Raw genomic sequence first — 25,875 nt, 5'->3', positions numbered from 1 at the left:
GATGAAGCTGAAGGACACTTATTGAAGTCGGAATGGAGAGAGCATAACGGATTCCGTCTGTTCATTTGGTCATGTGTCACAGATTTCTCAGGCCCTACAATGCTCAGTGATTAGAGCAGCTATCTCTGCATCCAAAGGTTGTGAATTTGTACTAATTCAAAACAACACCGTATAACTCAAGATCTACATTTTTTGGGGGGTGAATGATATGTCTTGCTGTTGATTGGCCCAAGCCTAGACCTAATAAACCCATGAACATGTGTGCTTGCACGTTTGTAAATAAAAATTATCTTCCATCACCTAAACACCAAGGCTGCCAATGTTATCGATGTTATTACATGGTATTACATGTGTTGGATGGTATTACATAGTATTACATGGGTTTGATGTTATTACAGGGTATTATATAGGTTTGATGAAATTACATGTTTCATGACTCAGATATTGATTAGTATAGATTGGTAATATACAGTACATGAGAACTGTACACAATAAATATTCAGAACCTTGCTTTTGATTTAAATAATTCCCCATTACATAAAAAACAAGTTCCTCTTCACTTCTCACCTTACCAATCCTCCTCTCTCCTCATCACTCCCAATCTTCTGCGTATTTCCTTTCCAAGTCTCCATCTTTTTCAGTCTTTATGTAATATGATACCTCCGGACCCTAATGAATAATTGATCTTGAAAAGCAGAATGCACAGTCACCATAAGACTCATTTCTGTCTCACTCTCTCTCCCAACTCCCCCTCTCTCTCTTCTTCCCTCTCTATTCCTCTCTTTCTCATATCTCCCTTTCTTTCCCTTTCACTCTCGCTCTCTTTCTGTCTCCATATCTCTGTCCTTCTCTCTCAACAATTTGCTCTCTGTCTGCCTCTCTTGTTTTAATTACTCTGTCAGCCATTTTGCTAGAAACCTAACACTTGCGCTCTTCTAATAGTCCTGTATCGATGAACTGCCTGTAATCTCTCTTGTCTAGACACACCCAACCTGACTGTCATTCTCATTCAGACTGTCTGTGAGTAAACTTCATCTCTCCTTCTCTCCTGTCTCTAGGTGGTTTGCACTGCAGAGTGGATGACCAGATGGGGAATGGCTCAATGAAATCAAAGTGCTTCAAGGAGCAAGGAGTGGATGGAACTGGCAACACCATGGCCCCCACAACCAAAAGAGAAAAAACAAATCACAGAGACACTCTGTCATCAGTTAGTGATAAAAACACAGAGGTATTAGAAGGCCTCAAAGCCAGGATAGAGCATTTGGAGGCAGAATGTAGGGGGAAGGACGAGGAACTGACCAGTAAGGACCTCCGGATCAAGCAGCTCCAGGAACAATTGGCCAACCAAATGCGAGTAGAGGTGGAGCTGAAGGAAGAGATTCAGAAGATAAACCTTCAGCTGAACAACCAGATCCAGACCAAGATTGGAGCTGCTGAAAGTACACCTGCCCCTGTCATAGGTCTGTAAAATGTCCTCTGTGTTGTTTGTAGCCTGTGGAAGGCTGTCAGAAAAACAAACATGTTGGTTATTTTATAAAGTAGAAGCACAGCCTTGGGAGTTTGTATAACCGGTAGGCGTATGGCACCAAAGGTTAACCAGAATTAACCAGGAATGGTTGCCAGATATTTCCAAATGAAGATCAATCAATCAATCAAATTTATTTATAAAGCCCTTTTTACCACAGCAGTTGTCACAAAGTGCTTTACAGAGACACCCGCAATGGTCCCTAAAGAGCATGTTACTTGGTGTAAGAGAATGTTCTATGAAGCTTAATCTTGGATTATTGTAGTCTAGGTAAGATGTAAAACTGATTGAACAGGTAGAAATGCCTTCCAGACTGTCCCATATAGTGTGACTTCCCAACGCAACCCGACAATCATAAGCAGCAAATAATGTAGAAGGGGCAAAGGTGGCGTTACTTGTCATTAGGACCAAGGATGACAAACATCTGCATCCACCAAATGTGAATTCTGATGATTAGATTAGATTCAACTGTATTGTCATTGAACAGTACAAGTACAGTACAAAGAAATGCAGTTAGCATCTAACCAGAAAGTGCAAATAGTGCAGAAAACAAGTATTAGGTATGTGTTTAAACAAGTGGAATGTATTGGTGTGCAATTAATGCAAATGCGTTACATATGGCAATTCTACGTGTGCAGTGGAAAATGTATAAATGTACAGAAAATATCCAGGTATTAAATATAATGTATGTACAGGTATTAAGTATAATGTATGTACAGGTATTAAGTATAATGTATGTACAGGTATTATGTATAATTTATGTACAGGTATTAAGTATAATGTATGTACAGGTATTAAGTATAATGTATGTACAGGTATTATATATAATTTATGTACAGGTATTAAGTATAATGTATGTACAGGTATTAAGTATAATTTATGTACAGGTATTAAGTATAATGTATGTACAGGTATTAAGTATAATGTATGTACAGGTATTAAGTATAATGCATGTATAGGTATTAAGTATAACGTATGTACAGGTATTAAGTATAATGGATAAATAGTTGTGGCAATTCTCAATGGCATTCTGAATTTGCAATCAAGGCATGTTGAAGGAGTAGGGTAGCATGTGTAACTGAAATGCAGGGATAGCAGCAATGAGGTTCCCGAGATAGACGTGTGTGTAACAACTGAAAATGCAAGTACAGTGGCAGTTCTAAATGTGCAGTGTGCAGTGAGGGCAGGGTCAAGGTGCCAGTTTAAGGTGCAAGTCGGCATGCGCAGATGGAGTACAGGAATAGCAGCAATGACACCTGAACTGCAGGGTCACAGCAGGGTCACAGCAGGGTTACAGCAGGGTCACAGCAGGGTCACAGCAGGGTTCAGCAGGGTCACAGCAGGGTTCAGCAGGGTCACAGCAGGGTCACAGCAGGGTTCAGCAGGGTCACAGCAGGGTCACAGCAGGGTTACAGCAGGGTTACAGCAGGGTCACAGCAGGGTCACAGCGGGGTTCAGCAGGGTCACAGTAGGGTTCAGCAGGGTCACAGCAGGGTCACAGCAGGGTCACAGCAGGGTTCAGCAGGGTTCAGCAGGGTCACAGCAGATGGAAAGAAACTGACGGATGACACTACTAGGCACTTCACAGAGCGTGATAGAAAGTGGTGTCATTGTTTTTTTAAATCTTTTGTTCCACTGGCCCCTTTAAACGTTGCCAAGTTTCCTCTTGACTTCTAGGTGTGGGTCAGAGTGTGGGCGTGACCAAGTCTTCAGGAAGCAGAAAGTTCCGATCCAGCGTCAGCAGCCGGGTCCGAGACACAGTGAACAAGAGGAGGGGGGCCAAGGCCGGGGTTTCTGCTGAGCCCACATCCAGGACCTATGACTCCAGCTGCCTGCCCAAGTTTTCCCTGGAGATGGCCCGTGTGCCCAAGGATGCCAGGTACTGACCGGGTTTCATCGGTACATGGAACTTTGTAAAGATTAAAGTATTTAGACAGATGGGTGCCCTGTGGTATGCAATTCAGCTCATCCCCCAGCCCTGATTCAGCTCATCCCCCTGCCCCGATTCAGCTCATCACCCAGCCCCGATTCAGCTCATCACCCAGCCCTGATTCAGCTCATCCCCCTGCCCCGATTCAGCTCATCACCCAGCCCCGATTCAGCTCATTACCCAGCCCCGATTCAGCTCATTACCCAGCCCCGATTCAGCTCATTACCCAGCCCCGATTCAGCTCATCACCCTGCCCCAATTCAGCTCATCACCCTGCCCCAATTCAGCTCATCACCCTGCCCCAATTCAGCTCATCACCCTGGCCCGATTCAGCTCATCACCCTGGCCCGATTCAGCTCATCACCCTGGCCCGATTCAGCTCATCACCCTGCCCCGATTCAGCTCATCACCCTGCCCCGATTCAGCTCATCACCCTGCCCCAATTCAGCTCATCACCCTGCCCCAATTCAGCTCATCACCCTGCCCCAATTCAGCTCATCACCCTGCCCCGATTCAGCTCATCACCCTGCCCTGATTCAGCTCATCACCCAGCCCTGATTCAGCTCATCACCCAACCCCCGGTTCAGCTCATCACCCTGCCCTGATTCAGCTCATCGCCCATCCACGATTCAGCTCATCACCCTGCCCCAATTCAGCTCATCACCCTGCCCTGATTCAGCTCATCACCCTGCCCCGATTCAGCTCATCGCCCTGCCCCGATTCAGCTCAAGGCTAAATGGGATGTGAATCACAAGGGTTGATTTGTGTCTGTATTTTTTCCACCTACTATTCCCACCCCCAGGGCATGCTGGGATCCTGACTCTCTCTTCCCCTAGGCGGTTCCAAATAGCACACTATTACCTAAAGCAGTGTTCTGTGTAGGAAATAGAGTACCAGTTGGGACGAAGCCTGTGTTTCTGGATGTCTGGATTCACTAGTTAGTTACCCTGTCTGCCCGTCAGCCTGTCTGTTGGTCTGTCTGTCTGCCCGTCAGCCTGTCTGTTGGTCTGTCTGTCTGCCCGTCAGCCTGTCTGTTGGTCTGTCTGTCTGCCCGTCAGCCTGTCTGTTGGTCTGTCATGGTTCATGGTTGACAGTAGGGGGGGGGGGGTCATGGTTAACAGTGGAGGGGGGTGGATCATGGTTGACAGTGGAGGGGGGGGGATCATGGTTGACAGTGGAGGGGGGGGTGGTGGGATCATGGTTGACAGTGGAGGGGGGTGGATCATGGTTGACAGTGGAGGGGGGGGGGGTGGTGGGATCATGGTTGACCTTGGAGGGGGGGTGGTGGGATCATGGTTGACAGTGGAGGGGGGTGGATCATGGTTGACAGTGGAGGGGGGGGGGGTCATGGTTGACAGTGGAGGGGGGGGTGGTGGGATCATGGTTGACCTTGGAGGGGGGTGTGGTGGGATCATGGTTGACGGTAAAGTTCTGTCTACCCCCAGTGTGAAGAAACTGCTGTGTGAGGCCCTCTGTAAGAACCCCTATCTGAGGAGCCTGGAGGGACAACAGCTCAGAGACATGGTGGAGTGTATGTACCTGAAAGGTTACCAGCAGGGGGATTACATCATCCGGCAGGGAGACACTGGCAACCACCTGTTTGTCCTGGCAGGTATGTTATAGATAAACCACCTGTTTGTCCTGGCAGGTATGTTATAGATAAACCACCTGTTTGTCCTGGCAGGTATGTTATAGATAAACCACCTGTTGGTCTGGGCAGGTATGTTATAGATACACCACCTGTCTGTCCTGGCAGGTATGTTATAGATAAACCACCTGTTGGTTTGGGCAGGTATGTTATAGATACACCACTTGTTTGTCCTGGCAGGTATGTTATAGATACACCACCTGTTGGTTTGGGCAGGTATGTTATAGATACACCGCCTGTTGGTTTGGGCAGGTATGTTATAGATACACCGCCTGTTGGTTTGGGCAGGTATGTTACAGATACACCACCTGTTGGTTTGGGCAGGTATGTTATAGATACACCGCCTGTTGGTTTGGGCAGGTATGTTATAGATACACCACCTGTTGGTTTGGGCAGGTATGTTATAGATACACCGCCTGTTGGTTTGGGCAGGTATGTTACAGATACACCACCTGTTGGTTTGGGCAGGTATGTTATAGATACACCGCCTGTTGGTTTGGGCAGGTATGTTATAGATATTTATTTTAAGAGAGATTTCCGCTGATCGATTATTCCTTTGTCATCTTTCCAGAAGGGAAACTGGACGTATTACAGGACAAGAAATATGTGACCTCCATAGCTGTGTGGACAACAGTTGGTGAGCTAGCCATGTTGTATAACTGCACCAGGAATGCTTCAGTACGGGGTAAGATAACTCACAGCTAGTGAAGCAATAACTTCCAAACAGCTATGTAATATTGAGGACTTGCCATGATACAAAGACCAAATACTAAATCAAATTGTATTTAAATGTACATGAATGGAGATTCACAGCAATTTTGTATTAACCCAACTTCTTGGGGCCAGCAGTGTATGTAGACTGCTTATATTTCTTTTGTATTGCTCAACATGTAAAAAACAGCCACACTTTTCCTACCAATCAGCAGGAGCTATTTGAGGTTTATTTCCTACCAATCAGCAGGAGCTATTTGAGGTTTATTTCCTACCAATCAGCAGGAGCTATTTGAGGTTTATTTCCTACCAATCAGCAGGAGCTCTATGAGGTTTATTTCCTACCAATCAGCAGGAGCTCTATGAGGTTTATTTCCTACCAATCAGCAGGAGCTCTCTGAGGTTTATTTCCTACCAATCAGCAGGAGCTATCTGAGGTTTATTTCCTACCTCTTATCTCTCATATCTCCTAGTGTGACAAGATTAAGTCTACATTGAAGTCTATTCTATTTGATCATTTTATGTAATATTAATTTATATTATTTATTATTGTTTTGTATTCTATTCCATTTGATTGTAATGTAATGTATTGTGTGGCAATGATTCTCAATACTGACTTGGCAAGCTTTGAATTCCACCAAAACGTTAATAACATTCACCTAGTGTCCCTGGTCCAAATCAGTCACTGATTTTAGGGCCAGAATGAAACTCCAAAGAAGTTCAGGTCCCCGGGCCTGAAGTTCAGAAGTACTGTTCTGTATTCCAGCGGTGAGTAAGGTGAAGACATGGGTTCTGGAGCGGGAGGCCTTTCAGAACATCATGAGAATGACAGCCGAGAACCGACACCAGCAGTACCGCCACTTCCTTAGGAGGTAATAAAAACAAACACACTCACACAATCTCACACTCACACAATCTCACACTCAAACACACACACACTCACACAAACACACTCACTCACACTCACAATGTCCTTACTCCCAAAAAAGACCTGTGGCACTGACCTCAGTTTTCATGAAAACATTTGACCTGTGGCCTTGACCTCAGTTATCATGAAAACATCTGCACCTCAGTTATCAATTAAATAATTTGAGCATCCTGTCCTATTTCAAAACCATCACTGATGACCTGACTTGACCCACTGTCGTTTGCCTATCAACTACATTCTCCAACACAAAACCCCAAGATTGACTCAAGGATACTGTTATTAGGCTTCAGCTCTGTGTTCAACACCATCATACCAGAGCTAAGACTATCCCACTAGAACGTGTCTAGCTCCATCTGTCAGTGAATCACAACTTCCTGACCCACAGGATGCAACACTGGGCTCACACCTTTCAGACCCTGTTACAGACCCTCTTACAGCACTGGAGCACTCCAAGGATGTGTGCTCTTACCACTCCTCTTCTGTCTCTACAACAATGACTGTACCTCCATCAGCCAATCGTGCCCCTGGTTGATACGTGCCCTCCTTAGAGAAGACATAACCCGCCTAACCACACACTCGCTATGACAGGATGAAGAATGGGAGGGGAGGAATGGAGGACCAACAACCGAAAGTACTGTTTTCAACAGAGAAGGTTCATTGGTCACTCCTATAATATACAGTAGGAATATCTGGAAAAGGGGCTGAGCTAGACTAAAGCAAAGAAACAATCAAACCCCTCCCCAACAGATCTCAACTAGGGTTGGGTATCATTTCAATTTCCTCGATTCCAATTCCGCTTATCAAGTTCGTTTCTTATCGAATCCCGGTTCCGATTCCCAAATTTTTGGGAGAGAAGAAATACAACATATTTCAAGAAGGAAAATTTGCCTAACATTTATTCTGTAATCAGTTGACTGTCTTTTTCCCTTCATTTATGACAAATTCATATTCTTACTTAGGAATGCGGGATTTCTAGTTTTAAAGAAAGAAATGACAAGCAAGCTGGGTTGATGACATTAATTTACCCTCAGACTAGTTGGTTATATATAATAATAGTGATATATATTATAGTAAACTAGCTAGCCTGGTGTCCATGTACGTTAGTATAGTCAGGGGAGCCGCCAGGAATTTTGGGCCCCATGACAAAAAATCTCATTGGAGCCCCTCTGCGCAGCTGTTACCTATATTCATGGACCCTTGGAATTGTCCTAACTTTTCCCCCCTATACGGCGCCCCTGAGTATAGTATATATTTAAAAATAATAGAAAAAATAATAAGGAATGAAATTCAAATAGAATTATAGAGAACAATTGACAGCCCTACTGTGTTTTGTGTACCTGAGCAGGAGACGTTGCTACTGATTATCTGGGATGTTATTGTGGCTGGAACTGGGAGACCGCAACACACCAAACACAGTACATCGAGTACGGTCCAACTTGGAGCCAGTTCTTGATACCCATCCCTAATCTCAACTAACACAGGAACACCTACGCTCTAATACAAGAAAATACAGTGGGTGGCCCGCCCAGATACTAAGGGGGGTCCAGGGACACTGTGGCCCCATCCGAGGGTTACCCCAGACAGGGCCCAACAGGCAGGAAGTCAGTCCACCCACATTGCCAAGCATCTGAGTAATGTACAGTATATCCTGACCCTGGTCTACACATCAGTCTACAGTCTATCCTGACCCTGGTCTACAAATCAGTCTACAGTCTATCCTGACCCTGGTCTACAAATCAGTCTACAGTCTATCCTGACCCTGGTCTACAAATCAGTCTACAGTCTATCCTGACCCTGGTCTACACATTAATCTACCAGTCTATCCTGACCCTGGTCTACACATCAGTCTACAGTCTATCCTGACCCTGGTCTACACATCAGTCTACAGTTTATCCTGACCCTGGTCTACACATCAGTCTACTGTCAATCCTGACACTGGTCTACAAATCAGTCTACCAGTCTATCCTGACCCTGGTCTACACATCAGTCTACAGTCTATCCTGACCCTGGTCTACACATCAGTCTACAGTTTATCCTGACCCTGGTCTACACATCAGTCTACTGTCAATCCTGACCCTGGTCTACACATCAGTCTACAGTCTATCCTGACCCTGGTCTACACATCAGTCTATAGTCTATCCTGACCCTGGTCTACACATCAGTCTACAGTCTATCCTGACCCTGGTCTACACATCAGTCTACAGTCTATCCTGACCCTGGTCTACACATCAGTCTATAGTCTATCCTGACCCTGGTCTACACATCAGTCTACAGTTTATCCTGACCCTGGTCTACACATCAGTCTACTGTCAATCCTGACCCTGGTCTACACATCAGTCTACAGTCTATCCTGACCCTGGTCTACACATCAGTCTACAGTCTATCCTGACCCTGGTCTACACATCAGTCTACAGTCTATCCTGACCCTGGTCTACACACCAGTCTACAGTCTATCCTGACCCTGGTCTACACATCAGTCTATAGTCTATCCTGACCCTGGTCTACACATCAGTCTACAGTCTATCCTGACCCTGGTCTACACATCAGTCTACAGTCTATCCTGACCCTGGTCTACACATCAGTATACAGTCTATCCTGACCCTGGTCTACACATCAGTCTACTGTCAATCCTGACACTGGTCTACAAATCAGTCTACCAGTCTATCCTGACCCTGGTCTACACATCAGTCTACAGTTTATCCTAACCCTGGTCTACAAATCAGTCTACCAATCTATCCTGACCCTGGTCTCCACATCAGTCTACCAGTCTATCCTGACCCTAGTCTACACATTAATCTACAGTCCATCTTGACCCTGGTCTACACATCAGTCTCCCAGACTATCCTCGCTGTCTGGTTTCGGTATAAATCTGCCCAAATAAAAGTAAACTGCAACATATTGTACGGTCCGCTAAAAGATCAAGCATCTGTCACCTGCCCTCCATCTTAAATGAGTCCAGGGCCTCTTGCTGGCCCCATCACCTGTTCCGCATGGACTAACAGGCCCTTGATATCCACATAATGGCAACTTTAAACTGTGATTTAAAACACTATACTTTCCTTTTTTTAAAACACTATACTACTTTTAAATCCATATCTCCCCTCACATACGGGTGCTGGTCATATAATTAGAATATATCTAATTATATGATATAATTAGGCATATCGCATCTTCCTCTTCACAATACCCCAAAGATTTTCTATAGGGTTAAGGTCAGGCGAGTTTGCTGGCCAATTAAGAACAGGGATACCATGGTCCTTAAGGTGCCAAGTCCTGTTGGAAAATGAAATCTGCATCTCCATAAAGTTGGTCAGCAGCAGGAAGCATGAAGTGCTCTAAAACTTCCTGGTAGACGGCTGCGTTGACCTTGGAACAGTTATCCCTATTGCTTGTACACCTTTTTCTACCACATCTTTTCCTTCCCTTCGCCTCTCTATTAATGTGTTTGGACACAGAGCTCTGTGAACAGCCAGCCTCTTTAGCAATGACCTTTTATGTTTTGCCCTCCTTGTGCAAGATGTCAATGGTCATCTTTTGGACAGCTGTCAAGTCAGCAGTTTTCCCCATGATTGTGTAGCCTACTGAACTAGACTGAGAGACCATTTAAAGGCCTTTGCAGGTGTTTTGGGTTAATTAGCTGATTACAGTGTGGCACCAGGTGTCTTCAAAATTGAACCTTTTCACAATATTCAAATTTTCTGAGATACTGAATTTGGGGTTTTCATTAGTTGTCAGTTATAATCATCAAAATTAAGAGAAAAAACACTTGAAATATATCAGTCTGTGTGGAATGAATGTGTACATTATACAAGTTTCACTTTTTGAATGGAATTACTGAAATAAATAAACTTTTTGATGATATTCAAATTTTATGACCAGCGCCTGTAGATAGGTGAATATAATATGTGTAATTAACTGTAACTCTGGAAATGCACACAGCTGTCTTTTCTGTAACAATATGTATAGGAAACAATCCTATTGTTCTTAGTCCTCTAGCTCATATGGACAGAGTTTAGCACTGCGCATACAGTACATTAACATGTGTAGACTGAATCATGTCATGACTTCATTTACAATGGAACATGTCCCCCTTGTATATATTGTCCTACATGTTGTCTATCACTGGAATCACCTTGACAAACGCACAAAAGTTTGAGTGAATGATCCTGGTGAGAAAAGGTGATTCTTATTCTTAAAAGGCGATTCTGATTCTGAAAAGGTGATTCTGATTCTGAAAAGGTGATTCTGATTCTGACAAGGTGATTCTGATTCTGAAAAGGCGATTCTGATTCTGAAAAGGCGATACTGATTCAGAAAATCTATTCTGATTCTGAAAAGGCGATGCTGATTCTGAAAAACAGCAGTGAAACTGTCCCAAGTCTTTACTCTGTTCCCAAACCAGACAAATAATTGAGCATCTGTTGCTTTGAGTGAAGCTTGAATCCAGTCATGTTAGTAAATGACCTTGAAAGGCCTTTAGATTGTTGCGTTTGGTTTCACTTGGTTCACATCATAAACCAGGTAGTAAATGTGGCAAACGTCTTGGAGCAGTAGTGAATGAGATTACAGGGTCAGAGGAGAGCACATCCTGGGTCAACACTGGGGACAGAGCCCCTGGCTGGTGGTCTGGGGGAAGGGGTTTTGGAAATAGATCATTACTCAATAATTGAATTTAATCAATTAAGGTAATTTTGTTATCGTGGCCTTCCTGTCGGTGCTTATCAGAGGCCAGTGGAATTGAAACACAGAATTTGAAGATGTAAAACATTGCAGTATTTTCTTTTTCATGGTTAACCATGTATTTTATTGTATTTTCTCTCACAAGTGTCTCACTGTTGGCTAACCTACCTGAAGAAAAACTCAGCAAAATTGTGGACTGTCTAGAAGTGGTAAGTTATCTACCAATTATTGAAGGAATATAGTAATATTAAAATATAATATTCCTTTAGAAAGACAAATTTAACACACACACTCAGCAGACACACACACACACACACACACTAGAGTGGTCCAGTTGGGTCGTGTATTGGAGTGGTTCCGTCGGGTCGTCGGTTGGTGTGGTTCAATCGGGTGTGGGTTGAAGTGGTTCAGTCGGGTGGGGGTTGGAGTGGTTCAGTTGGGTCGTGAGTTGGAGTGGTTCAGGTCAGGTTGTGGGTTGGAATGGTTCAGTTAGATGGGGGTCGGAGTGGTTCAGTCGGGTGGGGGTCGGAGTGGTTCAGTCGGGTTGTGGGTTGAAATGGTTCAGTTAGATGGGGGTTGGAGTGGTTCAGTTGGGTGGGGGTCGGAGTGGTTCAGTCGGGTGGGGGTCGGAGTGGTTCAGTCAGGTCATGGGTTGAAGTGGTTCAGTCGGGTTATGGGTTGGAGGGGTTCAGGTAGATGGGGGTTGGAGTGGTTCAGTCGGGTTGTGGGTTGGAGTGGGTCAGTTAGATGGGGTTTGGAGTGGTTCAGTTAGATGTGGGTTGGATCAGTTCAGTCGGGTCATTGGTTGGAGTGGTTCAGTTAGATGTGGGTTGGATCAGTTCAGTCAGGTCATTGGTTGGAGTGGTTCAGTTAGATGGGGGTTGGAGTGGTTCAGTCGGGTCATGGGTTGGAGTGGTTCAGTTAGATGGGGTTTGGAGTGGTTCAGTTAGATGTGGGTTGGATCAGTTCAGTCGGGTCATGGGTTGGAGTGGTTCAGTTAGATGTGGGTTGGATCAGTTCAGTCGGGTCATGGGTTGGAGTGGTTCAGTTAGATGGGGGTTGGAGTGGTTCAGTTAGATGTGGGTTGGATCAGTTCAGTCGGGTCATTGGTTGGAGTGGTTCAGTTAGATGGGGGTTGGAGGGGTTCAGTCGGGTCATGGGTTGGAGTGGTTCAGTTAGATGGGGTTTGGAGTGGTTCAGTTAGATGTGGGTTGGATCAGTTCAGTCGGGTCATGGGTTGGAGTGGTTCAGTTAGATGTGGGTTGGATCAGTTCATTCGGGTCATGGGTTGGAGTGGTTCAGTTAGATGGGGTTTGGAGTGGTCTGTCTGCCTTTGTGGCTGTCTGTCTGTTTGTCTGTATGTCTGTCTGTCTGCCTTTGTGGCTGTTGGTCTGTTTGTCTGTCTGTCTGTCTGCATTTGTGGCTGTCTGTCTGTTTGTCTGTGTGTCTGTCTGCCTTTGTGGCTGTCTGTCTGTGTGTCTGTCTGCCTTTGTGGCTGTCTGTCTGTTTGTCTGTGTGTCTGTCTATCTGTCTATCTGTCTGCCTTTGTGGCTGTCTGTCTGTGTGTCTGTCTATCTGTCTGCCTTTGTGGCTGTCTGTCTGTGTGTCTGTCTATCTGTCTGCCTTTGTGGCTGTCTGTCTGTTTGAATATATGTCTGTGTGTCTGTTCCCCTCTGGGAGAGAGGCTATTGGAACCAGACTACTGCAGGTCGATGGTCAAATCAATGTGATAACTCAGTCACCTCACTGACCCTCTCCTCTTCCAGGAGTACTATGACAAAGGAGAATATGTGATCAGGGAAGGAGAACAGGGGAGCACCTTTTACATCATAGCAAAGGGAAAGGTATGGTCTGCTTGTCTGTCTGTCTATCTGCCTGTCTGTCTAGAAGTATATTTGTCTGTAAGTGAACAGAGTAGATCCTCTCAGCCTTAATTAGGAAATAGTGAGAGCACTAAGTTAACAACACACCCAGAGAAACACACATTCACACAGAGAAACACACATTCACCCAGGGAAACACACATTCACACAGAGAAACACACATTCACTCAGAGGGACTGAGGGCAATAGAACTCATCAGGAAAGGTAAAACTGTCTCTCCTGGGAGGGCTGAGCTCATGGTACTGGTCTCATGGAGGATTGTTTTCTTTCTCTGTCTGGCGGTGTGTATCTACTCTAAGACACAGCAGGATGGCAGGCCCCATGTCGTTAGTTGTTGTAACCAAGAGGTCATTTGTAACCTTTTGAGCTCACTGGCAGTCGGAATCAGTGCTCAAGCAGTTTTTGTGAGTGAGATACTCATCCAGTTTCCCGTCAATTCCACTGTCTCAGGGACATAAACTAGTTTAAAAGACACTTCTATTGACCACAATTTTCTGTTTCCCAGATTAAGGTTACCCAGAGCACAGAGAAGCATAAAGACCCCCAGACAATCAACTTCCTGCAGAAAGGAGACTATTTTGGAGAGAAAGCCCTAATCAGGTAACCCCTCTCTACAGATTCTTACCCATAATACATCTGCACCACTGATGCTTCTCTTCTCTAGATTATTATTAATGGTCCTTATCTGGGTTCTCAGGTCTAAATCTGTGCCTAGCTGGGTTCTCAGGTCTAAATCTGTCCCTAGCTGGGTTCTCAGGTCTAAATCTGTCCCTAGCTGGGTTCTCAGGTCTAAATCTGTCCCTAGCTGGGTTCTCAGGTCTAAATCTGTCCCTAGCTGGGTTCTCAGGTCTAAATCTGTCCTTAGCTGGGTTCTCAGGTCTAAATCTGTCCCTAGCTGGGTTCTCAGGTCTAAATCTGTCCCTAGCTGGGTTCTCAGGTCTAAATCTGTCCTTAGCTGGGTTCTCAGGTCTAAATCTGTCCCTAGCTGGGTTCTCAGGTCTAAATCTGTCCCTAGCTGGGTTCTCAGGTCTAAATCTGTCCCTAGCTGGGTTCTCAGGTCTAAATCTGTCCCTAGCTGGGTTCTCATGTGTACATCTGTGCCTAGCTGGGTTCTCAGGTCTAAATCTGACAGATGTGTATCATTCTCTCAAACAAAAGGTATTACTTGTGAAAATATACAGAAATTGTTCATTGCAAACTGTAAATAAATGTGTAGGTCTACTAAACCCCACTGCGCTGCTCCATGTATTAGAACTGTCCAAACCTCATCCAACGTTTCAACTAACCACCGGGGCCTGGATTAATAAAACAGCTGTGCCAGTTCAGGGCCACTGTCTGTGGGGAAGGGGGGGTTGTCCTGAGGAGGTTTGGCAACCACTGGACAAAGCATGATCTGTATGATCTCTACGTTCCTGTGTGCCTTGTCCTCATCCTCCTCATCCTCCTCATCCTCCTCATCCTTCTCATCCTCGTCATCATCCCCATGGCAGTGATGACGTCAGGTCGGCCAACATCATCGCGGACGAAGATGGCGTGGAGTGCCTCGTTATCGACCGGGAGTGAGTGTCATTTATATCATGCATGAAAATTACTTGTTTTCTAGAGTCCGAGGTAAAGCCTAACCACCTTCTCGTTGGTAAAGCCTAACCACCTTGATATTGGTTGATATTTCTTCCAGGACGTTTGATCAGACGGTCGGCACTTTTAATGAGCTCCAGGAGTATCTCCAGGGTTACGTGGCGACACTGGACAAACACGACAAGAAGAGACAAGCCAAGTGAGTAAAGGCCTGGTATGGTCAGGGGTTTGTTGTTAAGGCTCACTTCCATAATTGTTGTATTTGTGTAGATTTTATAGTAAATGGGGAACGTTTTCCCATTCAGATCTGAATAGGAAATGGTTGTGTATTTGTTAAATGTATTTGCCATGGTCTAGTGTTAGGAGAGCTTGGCTTCCATCTGAGGTGATTCAAAATGGTGACACTCAGGTGGTGAAGTGACTGAAGCACCACAATAAAAACTCCCCTTTCCTCCTCCATTCCTCACCCCTCTTTGCCCCTCATTCTCTAGGAGGTCAGATTCTGTGAGGCAGCACAGCCCCCCCTTCTCCCCAGACCAGTGCCAACTGAAGGAGGAGAACACAGGCAGGATATCTCCCCCCTCCCTCTCGGTCACTCTGGACAGTCTGGAAGTAATTGCTACTCTGGGAGTAGGAGGATTCGGCAGGGTTGAACTGGTGGGACACACTCACGCAGTCGCACAAACACACACACACACACACACACACACACTTGTTTGTATGGCTATCCTCATGGGGACCAGAAAATAGAAATTGCATGCTCCCTTGCCCTAATCTTAACCCTAAACCTAACCATAACCCTAACCCTAACCTTAACCTCAATAAAGTAACATTTATGCCTAAACTTTACCTAGATAAAATGCCTAACCTTAACCCTAAAGTTAACCAACAATGCCTGGACCTTAAAGAAACCCCAATTCTAACTTTAAAATGAATTGGAAAAGGTCCCCATGAGTCCAAATTTTTCTGGTTTTACTATACTCATTGGGGCATTTGGTCCCCATGAGTATAGTTCGACCTAAAACACACACACATGCAAATTGGGAACGATGTCCAGAAAATGACTTTTTTTTGGGATTTAATGGTGAGACAGAGAGACTTATTATTTACTGGTACTGGTAATTGTGATGGCAATTTCATATAACATAACGTACCCTATTATTTACCATTACATCAATTCATCAGTGTTCTTTGGAAGGACTGCTGGCTTAGCAATAAGTTTGCTCTGTGCTGCCCCCTATAGGTGACAGCAAAGAATGAGGATGAGGAGGAGCCAAAGACGTTTGCAATGAAGGTGATGAAGAAGAGACACATAGTAGACAACAGACAACAGGAACACATCCACTCAGAGAGAAGGATACTGACCCAGGCTGACTCATCCTTCATCGTCAAGTTTGTCATCATCATCATCATCCTCACCCTGCAACCCTTCTGTCATTTACTCATTTAGCAAAGCAATCAGACTGCCAGCCAGTGAACCAGTCAGCCAGTCAGTCAAACAGTCAGCCAACCAGCCAGTCAGTCAATTAGTCAGCCAGCCAACCATGTAGCAAGTCAACCAGTCACAGTCAACCATGTAGCCAGTCAACCGGTCAGTTAACCACAAAGCAAATCAGTAAACCAGATTGGCAGCCAGTCAACCAGTCAATCAGTCAGCCAGACAGACAGCAATTCTGCCAGTCAACCATGTAACCAGTCAACCATGCAGCTGTCAACCTGTCACTAAACGAGCCAGCCATTCAATCAGCCAAACGTCATCTAGCCAACGAGTCAATCAATCAACTAGCCAGCAAGAGAAACAGTAACAAAAACATCAGAATGTGTATAAGTACCATGAAACAAAATGAAGTCCCACCCTTTACTATAGATCACACCGACTTCTCAAAGTAACAGGCTACAATAATATCATTATTTTTTCAAGGACCCAAAGTGGCTTTACAAAAAGGAACATGTAACAGAAACAAACAAACCAAAAAATCAGTAGGAAAACAAAAAGAAAAAAGAGAGAGTGGGATTGGGCATGGCTATGGGTAGGTGATTTTGAACAGATGAGTCAGTAAGCGTTGTTGGAAGATGGGGATTGTCATGGATGGTTTTGGGAAGAGAGTTCCAGAGTCTAGGAGCAACCCTAGAGAATGTCCTGTCACCAACCCTAGAGAATGTCCTGTCACCAATCCTAGAGAATGCCCTGTCACCAACCCTGGAGAATGTCCTGTCACCAACCCTAGAGAATGTCCTGTCACCAACCCTAGAGAATGTCCTGTCACCAATCCTAGAGAATGCCCTGTCACCAACCCTGGAGAATGTCCTGTCACCAACCCTAGAGAATGTCCTGTCACCAACCCTAGAGAATGTCCTGTCACCAAACCTAGAGAATGTCTTGTCACCAACCCTAGAGAATGTCCTGTCACCAATCCTAGAGAATATCCTGTCACCAACCCTAGAGAATGTCCTGTCACCAACCCTGGAGAATGTCCTGTCACCAACCCTAGAGAATGTCTTGTCACCAACCCTAGAGAATGTCCTGTCACCAATCCTAGAGAATATCCTGTCACCAACCCTAGAGAATGTCCTGTCACCAACCCTAGAGAATGTTCTGTCACCAACCCTAGAGAATGTCCTGTCACCAAACCTAGAGAATGTCTTGTCACCAACCCTAGAGAATGTCCTGTCACCAAACCTAGAGAATGTCCTGTCACCAACCCTGGAGAATGTCCTGTCACCAACCCTAGAGAATGTCTTGTCACCAACCCTAGAGAATGTCCTGTCACCAAACCTAGAGAATATCCTATCACCAACCCTAGAGAATGTCCTGTCACAAATCCTAGAGAATATCCTATCAGCAACCCTGGAGAATGTCCTGTCACCAAAGCCTTTGAGCTTGGGGATTATGAGTTGGCCTCTGTAAATGTAACGATCTGCTGATGGCAGATAATGCAAGTTCTTGTGCTGCTGTTAAGACATCGATGTAGGGTATTATCTCATAAGGACTGACAAGTTTATCCAAGCGCTGGAGCACGTGAATTGAGATACCAGGGTGGGTCAGTAAACAGTTATGGGAACTGTAATTAATTGAGGATGAATATAAAATGCATGTACAGACATGGCATAAATGTCCCACTGGAAACAGCCGGGTAAGACATCGATGCAGAGATTATCTCACAAAAGGACTGATTGGTTCATCCAAGCGCTTGAGTGCAAGGGGTTGTGGTTAGAGAACTGTGACAATCTGACTGTTTTATTCTATTGCATTTTTATATCTTTCTTTTCACTGTAAAGCACATTGATTTGCTTCTATGTATGAATTGTGCTATATAAATAAATTAGCATGCTTGCTACTGGAAGGGAGTGTGTAGGTTGATATGGAAGAAGAAGGTCAGAGAGGTAGGCAGGGCAGTATTTAGGGCTTTATGTGTCAGTAGGAGGATCTTGTAGATAATGCGTTGGGAGATGTAACTCACAGAGGATAGGGGTGATATGCTGCCAGGACTTGGTGTGAGTCAGTAGTCTGGCTGCAGAGTTTTGAACCATTTGGAGCTTATGGAGGGATGTAGATTTGATGCCAGTGAGTAGGGATCCGCAGGAGTCAAGACAGGAGGTTATGAATGCATGTATTAGGGATTCAGCAGCAGGACGGGAGAGGGAAGGTCTGAGTTTGGCGATGTTGCAGAGATGGAAGAATGAAGATTTTACAGTGTGTTTAATGTGTTGATCAAAGGAGAGTGTAAAGTCCAGAATGATGCCAAGGTAATGTGCGTGGGGGGATGGAGAAACAACGGTGTTATCGATGCTGACAGAGAAACTGCCAGTTTGGTGAGGGTGGATTTGGTTCCAATGAGTATGAGTTCTGTTTTGTTACTATTGAGTTTGAGGAAGTATTCCTTCAGCCCATACTTTTATTGCAGTCAGGCAGGATTTGATGTGGATCAGAGGTGGTTTGGTGAGAGATTTGGTGGCTAGATATATTTGTGTATCATCAGCATAGCAGTGGAATATAAGGTTGAAATTATGGAGGATTTGACCAAGGGGAAGGATGTAGATGATGAAGAGTTGGGGACCAAGTACTGAGCCCTGGGGGACACCTTGAGTAACTGTGGCTGAGTTTAGGCCTTTGAGTGAAATGTAATGGGTTCAGTTAATGGGATAGGAGTTCAGCCAGAAGAGTGCAGTTCCCTCAACACCCAGCCTCTCGAAGTGTGGTAAGCAGAATCTGGTGGTTAACGGTGTCAAAGGCAGCATTCAGGTAGAGGAGTATCAGGATGTTTAGGGAACCGGCATCAGCAGAGAGGAGCTCGTTGACAGCTGAGAAGAGCAGTTTCTGTGGATTGGCTGGAAACCAGACTGAAGAGGCTCATCCAGATTGTTTTTGAGGAGATAGGTTTGGAGCTGTGAGGCAACATTTCCTTTCAAGAGTTTTGACCAGGAAGGGGAGGTTGGAGATAGGGGTTTTTCTAGTGCAGGGTTTTTTAGGATTGGGGTGACAGCAGCAGCTTTGTAGCATGAGGGGACAATACCATTGGTGAGGGAGAGGCTGACTATGTGATGTGTGGACAGAGAACAGGTATGGAGGCTTTAATCAGGATTGTAGGAGGAGGATCGAGGGCAGGTAGTATTTTTGGATGTCATTATAAATGTAGTGATGTAAGGAGAATCAACTGGACTGAATACGGAGAGTCCAGGACAGCAGGTGGACAGATCTGGGAGTTAACAGTTTATTGTTGTTATTTTATCTTGAAGAGTCTAAAACCTACTAAAGCCTTGTCTCTCTCCCTGTCTCTCTCCCTGTTTCTCTTCTTGTCTATCTCTCTAGGCTGTACTGTACTTTTAAAGATAATAAGTATGTGTATATGTTGTTGGAGGCATGTCTGGGAGGTGAGCTCTGGAGTTTACTGAGAGACAGGTGAGTGAGGTCAAAGGTCAGACAATGAGTGAAGTACCATCTTTCACCACAAGATCACTGTAAGAACCAGTAAGTTCTTGGTGAAATACACTGCTCAAAAAAATTAAGGGAATCATCACAGTGTAACACCAAGTCAATTAAACTTCAGTGATATCGAGCATGCCCAGACGTTGTGGGGGGTGCATACAGGAATGTGGGGGCCATACACACTACTGAGTCACATTATGAGTTGCCATGATGAAATTCACACAAGTTGCAACAGCCTGTGTTTTCAGTTGTTTACTTATATTTTCTGTGTGAGTTTGAATCCAGTGCCCAATGTGTGATTCAAGTGATCCCTTAATTTTTTTGAGGTGTGTATAAGCAGTACATTAGTTAAGTCATCAGAACATAACAATTCTCACAGTCATTGTAACAATCAGTTAGTCCGAGAACAATGTAAGACACGTTTCAGAATGACTCATTGAAGTGCTAAAGGTAATCTGTTACAGTTTATTTCACAGTTTTCACATTAAGCAAAACTAACTGTACACTACCCATCACAATTGACAGAAAAAAAAATCCATAATTTCTATCCCATAATTAAAAGTGTGATCAGTGAAGACATCTACAATCATTGATGCAAAAACCTAATGTTAATTGCAACAGTTTTTTCAAAATAATTGCATTTCCTGTTCCAGTGAAAAGGATAATGACCCCTTCTGTGTGCTGCTGACATAAAGTTTGAGTATCAATCCTCATCTCAGGGCTGAATGTCATTCTCTCCCTTTGGACGTTTTCACTTCCATGTGACAGAGGGAGCTTTGATGAATCCACTGCAAAGTTCTGTGTGGGCTGTGTCACAGAGGCATTTGATTATCTCCACCACAACAGAGTCATCTACAGGGACCTGAAACCGGAGAATCTCATGCTGGATGCAGACGGATACATTAAACTGGTAGGAGATGTTTGCCGGCCCACAGTGCCACAGACAGACAGCACTATTGTTCCATAGAGTCTCAGAGGTCCTTTCAATGCCAGACATTTCAACAAGCTCCGCCTGAACAGAGAATCAACATGTCTTTTTCCAGGTGGACTTTGGCTTTGCCAAGAAGATCCAGGTGGGCCAGAGGACCTGGACATTCTGTGGGACTCCGGAGTATGTGGCGCCGGAGATCATCCTGAACCGGGGGCATAACTTTAGTGTGGACTTCTGGTCCCTCGGCATTCTGGTCTATGAACTGCTCACAGGCAGGTATGTGGTGGTGGGTGTCCAGGTTAGGGGTCAGGGTTACAGATCTGTCCCCAGATCTGTCTACCCCAGTGCCTTTGTTGCTGTTTTTGTGTTGTGAAAATAAAAGGAGGATTAATGAAGGTGTCATACAGTAGAGACATTATAAAGGTGGAGTACACTGGGAGGCATAATGAAGATGGTATACACTGGAGATATTTTAAAGGTGGAGTACAGTGGGAGACATCATGAAGATGGTGTACAGTGGAGATATTTTAAAGGTGGAGTAAAGTAAGAGACATCATGAAGGGGGTGTACAGTGGAAATATAAAGGTGGAGTACAGTGGGACACATCATGAAGGTGGTGTACAGTGGAGATATAAAGGTGGAGTACAGTGGGACACATCATGAAGGTGGTGTACAGTGGAGATATAAAGGTGGAGTACAGTGGGACACATCATGAAGGTGGTGTACCGTGGAGATAAAAGGTGGAGTACAGTGGGACACATCATGAAGGTGGTGTACAGTGGAGATAAAAGGTGGAGTACAGTGGGACACATCATGAAGGTGGTGTACAGTGGAGATATAAAGGTGGAGTACAGTGGGACACATCATGAAGGTGGTGTACAGTGGAGATAAAAGGTGGAGTACAGTGGGACACATCATGAAGGTGGTGTACAGTGGAGATATAAAGGTGGAGTACAGTGGGACACATCATGAAGGTGGTGTACAGTCGAGATATAAAGGTGGAGTACAGTGGGACACATCATGAAGGTGGTGTACAGTGGAGATATAAAGGTGGAGTACAGTGGGACACATCATGAAGGTGGTGTACCGTGGAGATAAAAGGTGGAGTACAGTGGGACACATCATGAAGGTGGTGTACAGTGGAGATAAAAGGTGGAGTACAGTGGGACACATCATGAAGGTGGTGTACAGTGGAGATATAAAGGTGGAGTACAGTGGGACACATCATGAAGGTGGTGTACAGTGGAGATATAAAGGTGGAGTACAGTGGGACACATCATGAAGGTGGTGTACAGTCGAGATATAAAGGTGGAGTACAGTGGGACACATCATGAAGGTGGTGTACAGTTGTTGTTCAGTTGTCATTTGAGTGACGATCTGTTTCCTTCTCCCAGTCCACCTTTCTCAGGCAGTGATCCAATGATGACTTACACCTTCACTCTTAAAGGCATCGAGAAGATGGACTTTCCCAAGAAGGTCTCCAGGAGACCTGAGGATCTCATACGCAAACTGTGCCGGTACATCCAGAACCCCATCCATATTGTTCAGAGCATTCGGGATGTTCTTTTATTTCTGCATGGATGTGACTTAATATGTGATGGGCTCAGATTAAGGTAACCTGATTAAACCACCATAATAACAATGAATCGTTCAGTGAGTCCTATGGACTCCAAAGACTTTGTAGACATACAGACTTGGAGTTGTCCTGGCATCCAAGGGTTATGAGACCAAGTATTAAACTTTTGACTACTTGAAAACCCTTTATTAAGCTGGTGATTCACATACTTTTTCAAAGAAATTGAATGTTGGATAAATGTGCTCTATCCAGTTTAGTTCTCTTTATCTGATTTTTTATTTGATTTTGATCTGATATTTTTTTTGTGGTCAAATCTATCCAGAAATACTGTGAAAGGTTCACAGACTGTCTCCCTGTAGTATAGAGCAGCTGGTAATACTGTAAACCCACAGCAACCCTGATGTTCCCCTTGTAGACGCAACCCTGCTGAGCGACTGGGCAACCTGAAGAATGGAATCACAGACATCAAGAAGCACCGGTAACAGACAGTTTCAGCGTGTTTCCTACAGTTTCCTAACCTCCCTCCCTCCCTCCCTCCCTCCCTCCCTCCCTCCCTCCCTCCCTCCCTCCCTCCCTCCCTCCCTCCCTCCCTCCCTCCTCCTCCTCCTCCTTGGTTTCCATGGGGAGGATGCAGGTACATCACAGACACATGTAGTAGTGTAACAGATCTGATGATCCTGTGATGTTTACTGCAGTTCCCAGGTGAACTTTAGTTTATTCTGAAGGACAATAACGCAGCCGATCTGTCTGTTTATTATTCCTTCTAAACCAGTTACACACACACATTCACTCAAAGACTCCTGAAGCACTTTCCTCCACAGTAGCAGGTCATCTAACTGAATTAGTACAGAGAGCCGACAGGCCTGATGGAGAGATAATAGACCTCAGCTTAACCACTTCCTGCTGTCTGCTCAGGAGCCAGCCAAAAGCAGGCTGCTGACAAAATAATTCCAATTTTCTTTTTAAATACATTTAAAACAAAATCTTATTGAAACACAACAACACATCTAAACAAACATGATACAGTTGTGCTCATAAGCTTGCATACCCGGGCAGAAATTGTGATATTTTGGCATTGATTTTGACTGATCATGCAAAAAAAACAGTCTTTTATTTAAGGATAGTGATCATGTGAAGCCATTTATTATTACATAGTTGTTTGGCTCCTTTTTAAATCATAATGATAACAGAAATCACCCAAATGTCCCTGATCATAAGTTTAAATATCCTTGAAAGTTTGGCCTTGTTACAGACACACAAGGTGACACACACAGGTGAAAATGGCAATTAAAGGTGAATTTCCCACACCTGTGTCTTTTTAAATGGCAATTAGTGTCTGTGTATAGTCAATAAAAATAATTCTGTGTTGCCATGTTTTATTTTATGATTGTGCCATTCTGTTATGACCTTTAGTTGAATGTGAAACCCATAAAAATAAAATACGTGTTTTGCCTGCTCAGTTATGCTTTCTTTACAAAGGGTACATATATTACCAATTCTCCAAGGGTATGCAAACTTTTGAGCACAACTGTATTTTTGTTGTCAGTACTTAAAAATCTAATTCGGTTGCTTGTTTTCAGAATTGTCTGTCTTGTTGTAAGCAAACATTTCCCTGGATGTAGGGATGCTATTAACCAGGAGATGAGCCAGACGTATCACTTGCTATTCAAGCTTATTATTTTGATTTGATCTGATCTGACCAGAGAATCTCTTCCCTCATTCTCTCAGAGTCTTTAACATGTTGTTTGGGTTATCATATGGGGGGGGGGGGGTCTGCTATAAAGGCCTGGTTTATGGAGAGCTGCAGAGATGATTGTCCTTCTAGCAGGTTCTCCCATCTTTGTTGAACAAGAAACCAGGAAAGCCTAGTTCAGCCGGCCCACAATAGAAAGTGTTGATCATGGCTGCCCTCTCGAGATTCTAACTAGGTCGCCCAGGTGAAAGGCTGTGTCTTTAACCATTAATACCACAGAGCTAAACATTTGCCAGGTGTCAGTATAGCATATTGACATTATATAATGTTGTCATGCATTAACATCACGTCAAGTTTGAATGTTTTGTTAGACACTATTAACCATTGTGTTAAACTGAGTAACGTTTCTTATTAAGTTTACCTCCACCACAAATAGTATCTATGAACTGTATGACTTTTGCCACTGGCCGTTTTAAAAGCTTATTAGTCAGTAATATGTCGCTAGGCGCCATTACAAGTTGTGTTAAACTTAGTAAAGTTTACCTCCACCACAAATAGCATCTATTAAATGGCTTTTGCCACTGGCCGTTTTAACAGCTTATTTGCCATTCGTGAATGACATTGATACCAGTGGCGTTGGTAGCCACGCATATACATTAAAAACCCTGTACTTTATGACCTGGGCGGGGCGGGGGTTGGGCAAAGCCCCGAATGTATTGTGTTCCTAGAGACGCCTCTGATTGATACAATAACTGCTGTATCAATATAGGTGACGATAACAGACTTTTACGTCAAGTGAAAAGACGAGAGAATCATGTAGCCAGCGAAGTGTTTGACTATCCTGAAGAAATGCTGAGACATAATTTGAAAATCCACCAGAAATAGTCGCAATATAACAGTAAACTAGCGATGGCCGTTCTTCTAGCAGCAGGATATTATGCTAGCAGCGCTAACTCAGATTTTCTTTTTCAAAATAAAAGCCATCATTAAATTATATAAGGTGATATAGTCTGTCAATCTAGTCTGTCATTTTATGTTTAATGTCTGTTCCAATGTTGTTCTTGTCTGTTCTTTTTTTACATACCAGATTGTTAACTATATGGCCTTCTAAATGTCAATGATGGCTTTTATTGTGATAATAATCTGCCAGCATAATATCCTGCTGCTAAAATAACGCTAATGAAGCCTCGTTTGGCCATAATTACAGTAAACAGTTTCATTTCAGGCTTCCCGTAGCTACAGAAGGTTGTAGCCAGCCAAGTTTTTGTCTACTCTGAACAAGTCCTCTTTTACCACTGGCTGTTTTAATTAACAGCTAATTAGCCATTTGTGAATGACATTGAGTATCTATCAATATAGGTGAAGATATATTTATAACGTACTTTTTTGTCAAGTGAAAAGACGAGAGAATCGTGTAGCCAAGTGTTTGTCTATCCTGAACAAATCCTAACATTCACCAGAACTGTTTTATTTTAGACTTTTTGTTATGTAGCTACTGAAGGTTGTAGCCAGCGAAGCTTTTGTCTGTCCTGAACAAATCCTAACATTCACCAGAACTGTTTTATTTTAGACTTCTTGTTATGTAGCTACTGAAGGTTGTAGCCAGCGAAGCTTTTGTCTGTCCTGAACAAATCGTGAGGCATAACATGTTTTAACAGTGGCGGGAGGCAAATGCAGGACCTGTTGTTCTGTAGTCCGTGTCTCTAACCACAACGCTATTTAACAACAGTCAGTCAGTCAGGGACGGACAGACTCAGTAAGAGACATTCCCTCTTCTAGGCCAGCTCTGCTTACGCTGAAAAGCTCTGAAGCTCTGTTAGAGGGGCGATTTGATTTTTGGTCACCTCCCTGACCAAAGTCTTCCT

At 44.2% G+C, this 25,875-nt stretch overlaps 1 protein-coding gene across 2 annotated transcripts in view; it reads left to right on the top strand.

Moving 5' to 3' along the window:
- Positions 1–25,875, top strand: part of prkg2 (protein kinase cGMP-dependent 2) — a 33,962-nt gene that overhangs the window by 3,996 nt on the left and 4,091 nt on the right. Inside the window, exons 2-18 of one of the 2 annotated variants that reach the window (XM_029124791.2) lie at positions 1,059–1,460; positions 3,203–3,404; positions 4,901–5,067; positions 5,675–5,788; positions 6,581–6,686; positions 11,568–11,631; positions 13,189–13,266; positions 13,811–13,905; positions 14,796–14,864; positions 14,984–15,082; positions 15,375–15,540; positions 16,127–16,275; positions 19,694–19,783; positions 20,579–20,720; positions 20,854–21,017; positions 22,136–22,258; positions 22,733–22,795. In XM_029124791.2, the coding sequence (XP_028980624.1) occupies positions 1,088–1,460; positions 3,203–3,404; positions 4,901–5,067; positions 5,675–5,788; positions 6,581–6,686; positions 11,568–11,631; positions 13,189–13,266; positions 13,811–13,905; positions 14,796–14,864; positions 14,984–15,082; positions 15,375–15,540; positions 16,127–16,275; positions 19,694–19,783; positions 20,579–20,720; positions 20,854–21,017; positions 22,136–22,258; positions 22,733–22,795 (2,264 nt within the window). In that variant the 5' untranslated portion in view covers positions 1,059–1,087. Of the gene's footprint in view, positions 1–1,058; positions 1,461–3,202; positions 3,405–4,900; positions 5,068–5,126; positions 5,140–5,674; positions 5,789–6,580; positions 6,687–11,567; positions 11,632–13,188; positions 13,267–13,810; positions 13,906–14,795; positions 14,865–14,983; positions 15,083–15,374; positions 15,541–16,126; positions 16,276–19,693; positions 19,784–20,578; positions 20,721–20,853; positions 21,018–22,135; positions 22,259–22,732; positions 22,796–25,875 lie in introns of those variants that run through there. The other variant, XM_029124792.2, reaches the window with a different exon arrangement.

Source organism: Esox lucius, chromosome 13 (genome assembly GCF_011004845.1).
Source record: "Esox lucius isolate fEsoLuc1 chromosome 13, fEsoLuc1.pri, whole genome shotgun sequence".
NCBI classification, from domain to species: Eukaryota; Metazoa; Chordata; class Actinopteri; order Esociformes; family Esocidae; genus Esox; species Esox lucius.
The sequence above is the reverse complement of the archived record's forward strand: the minus strand, read 5'-3'. Positions and strand labels throughout refer to the sequence as shown.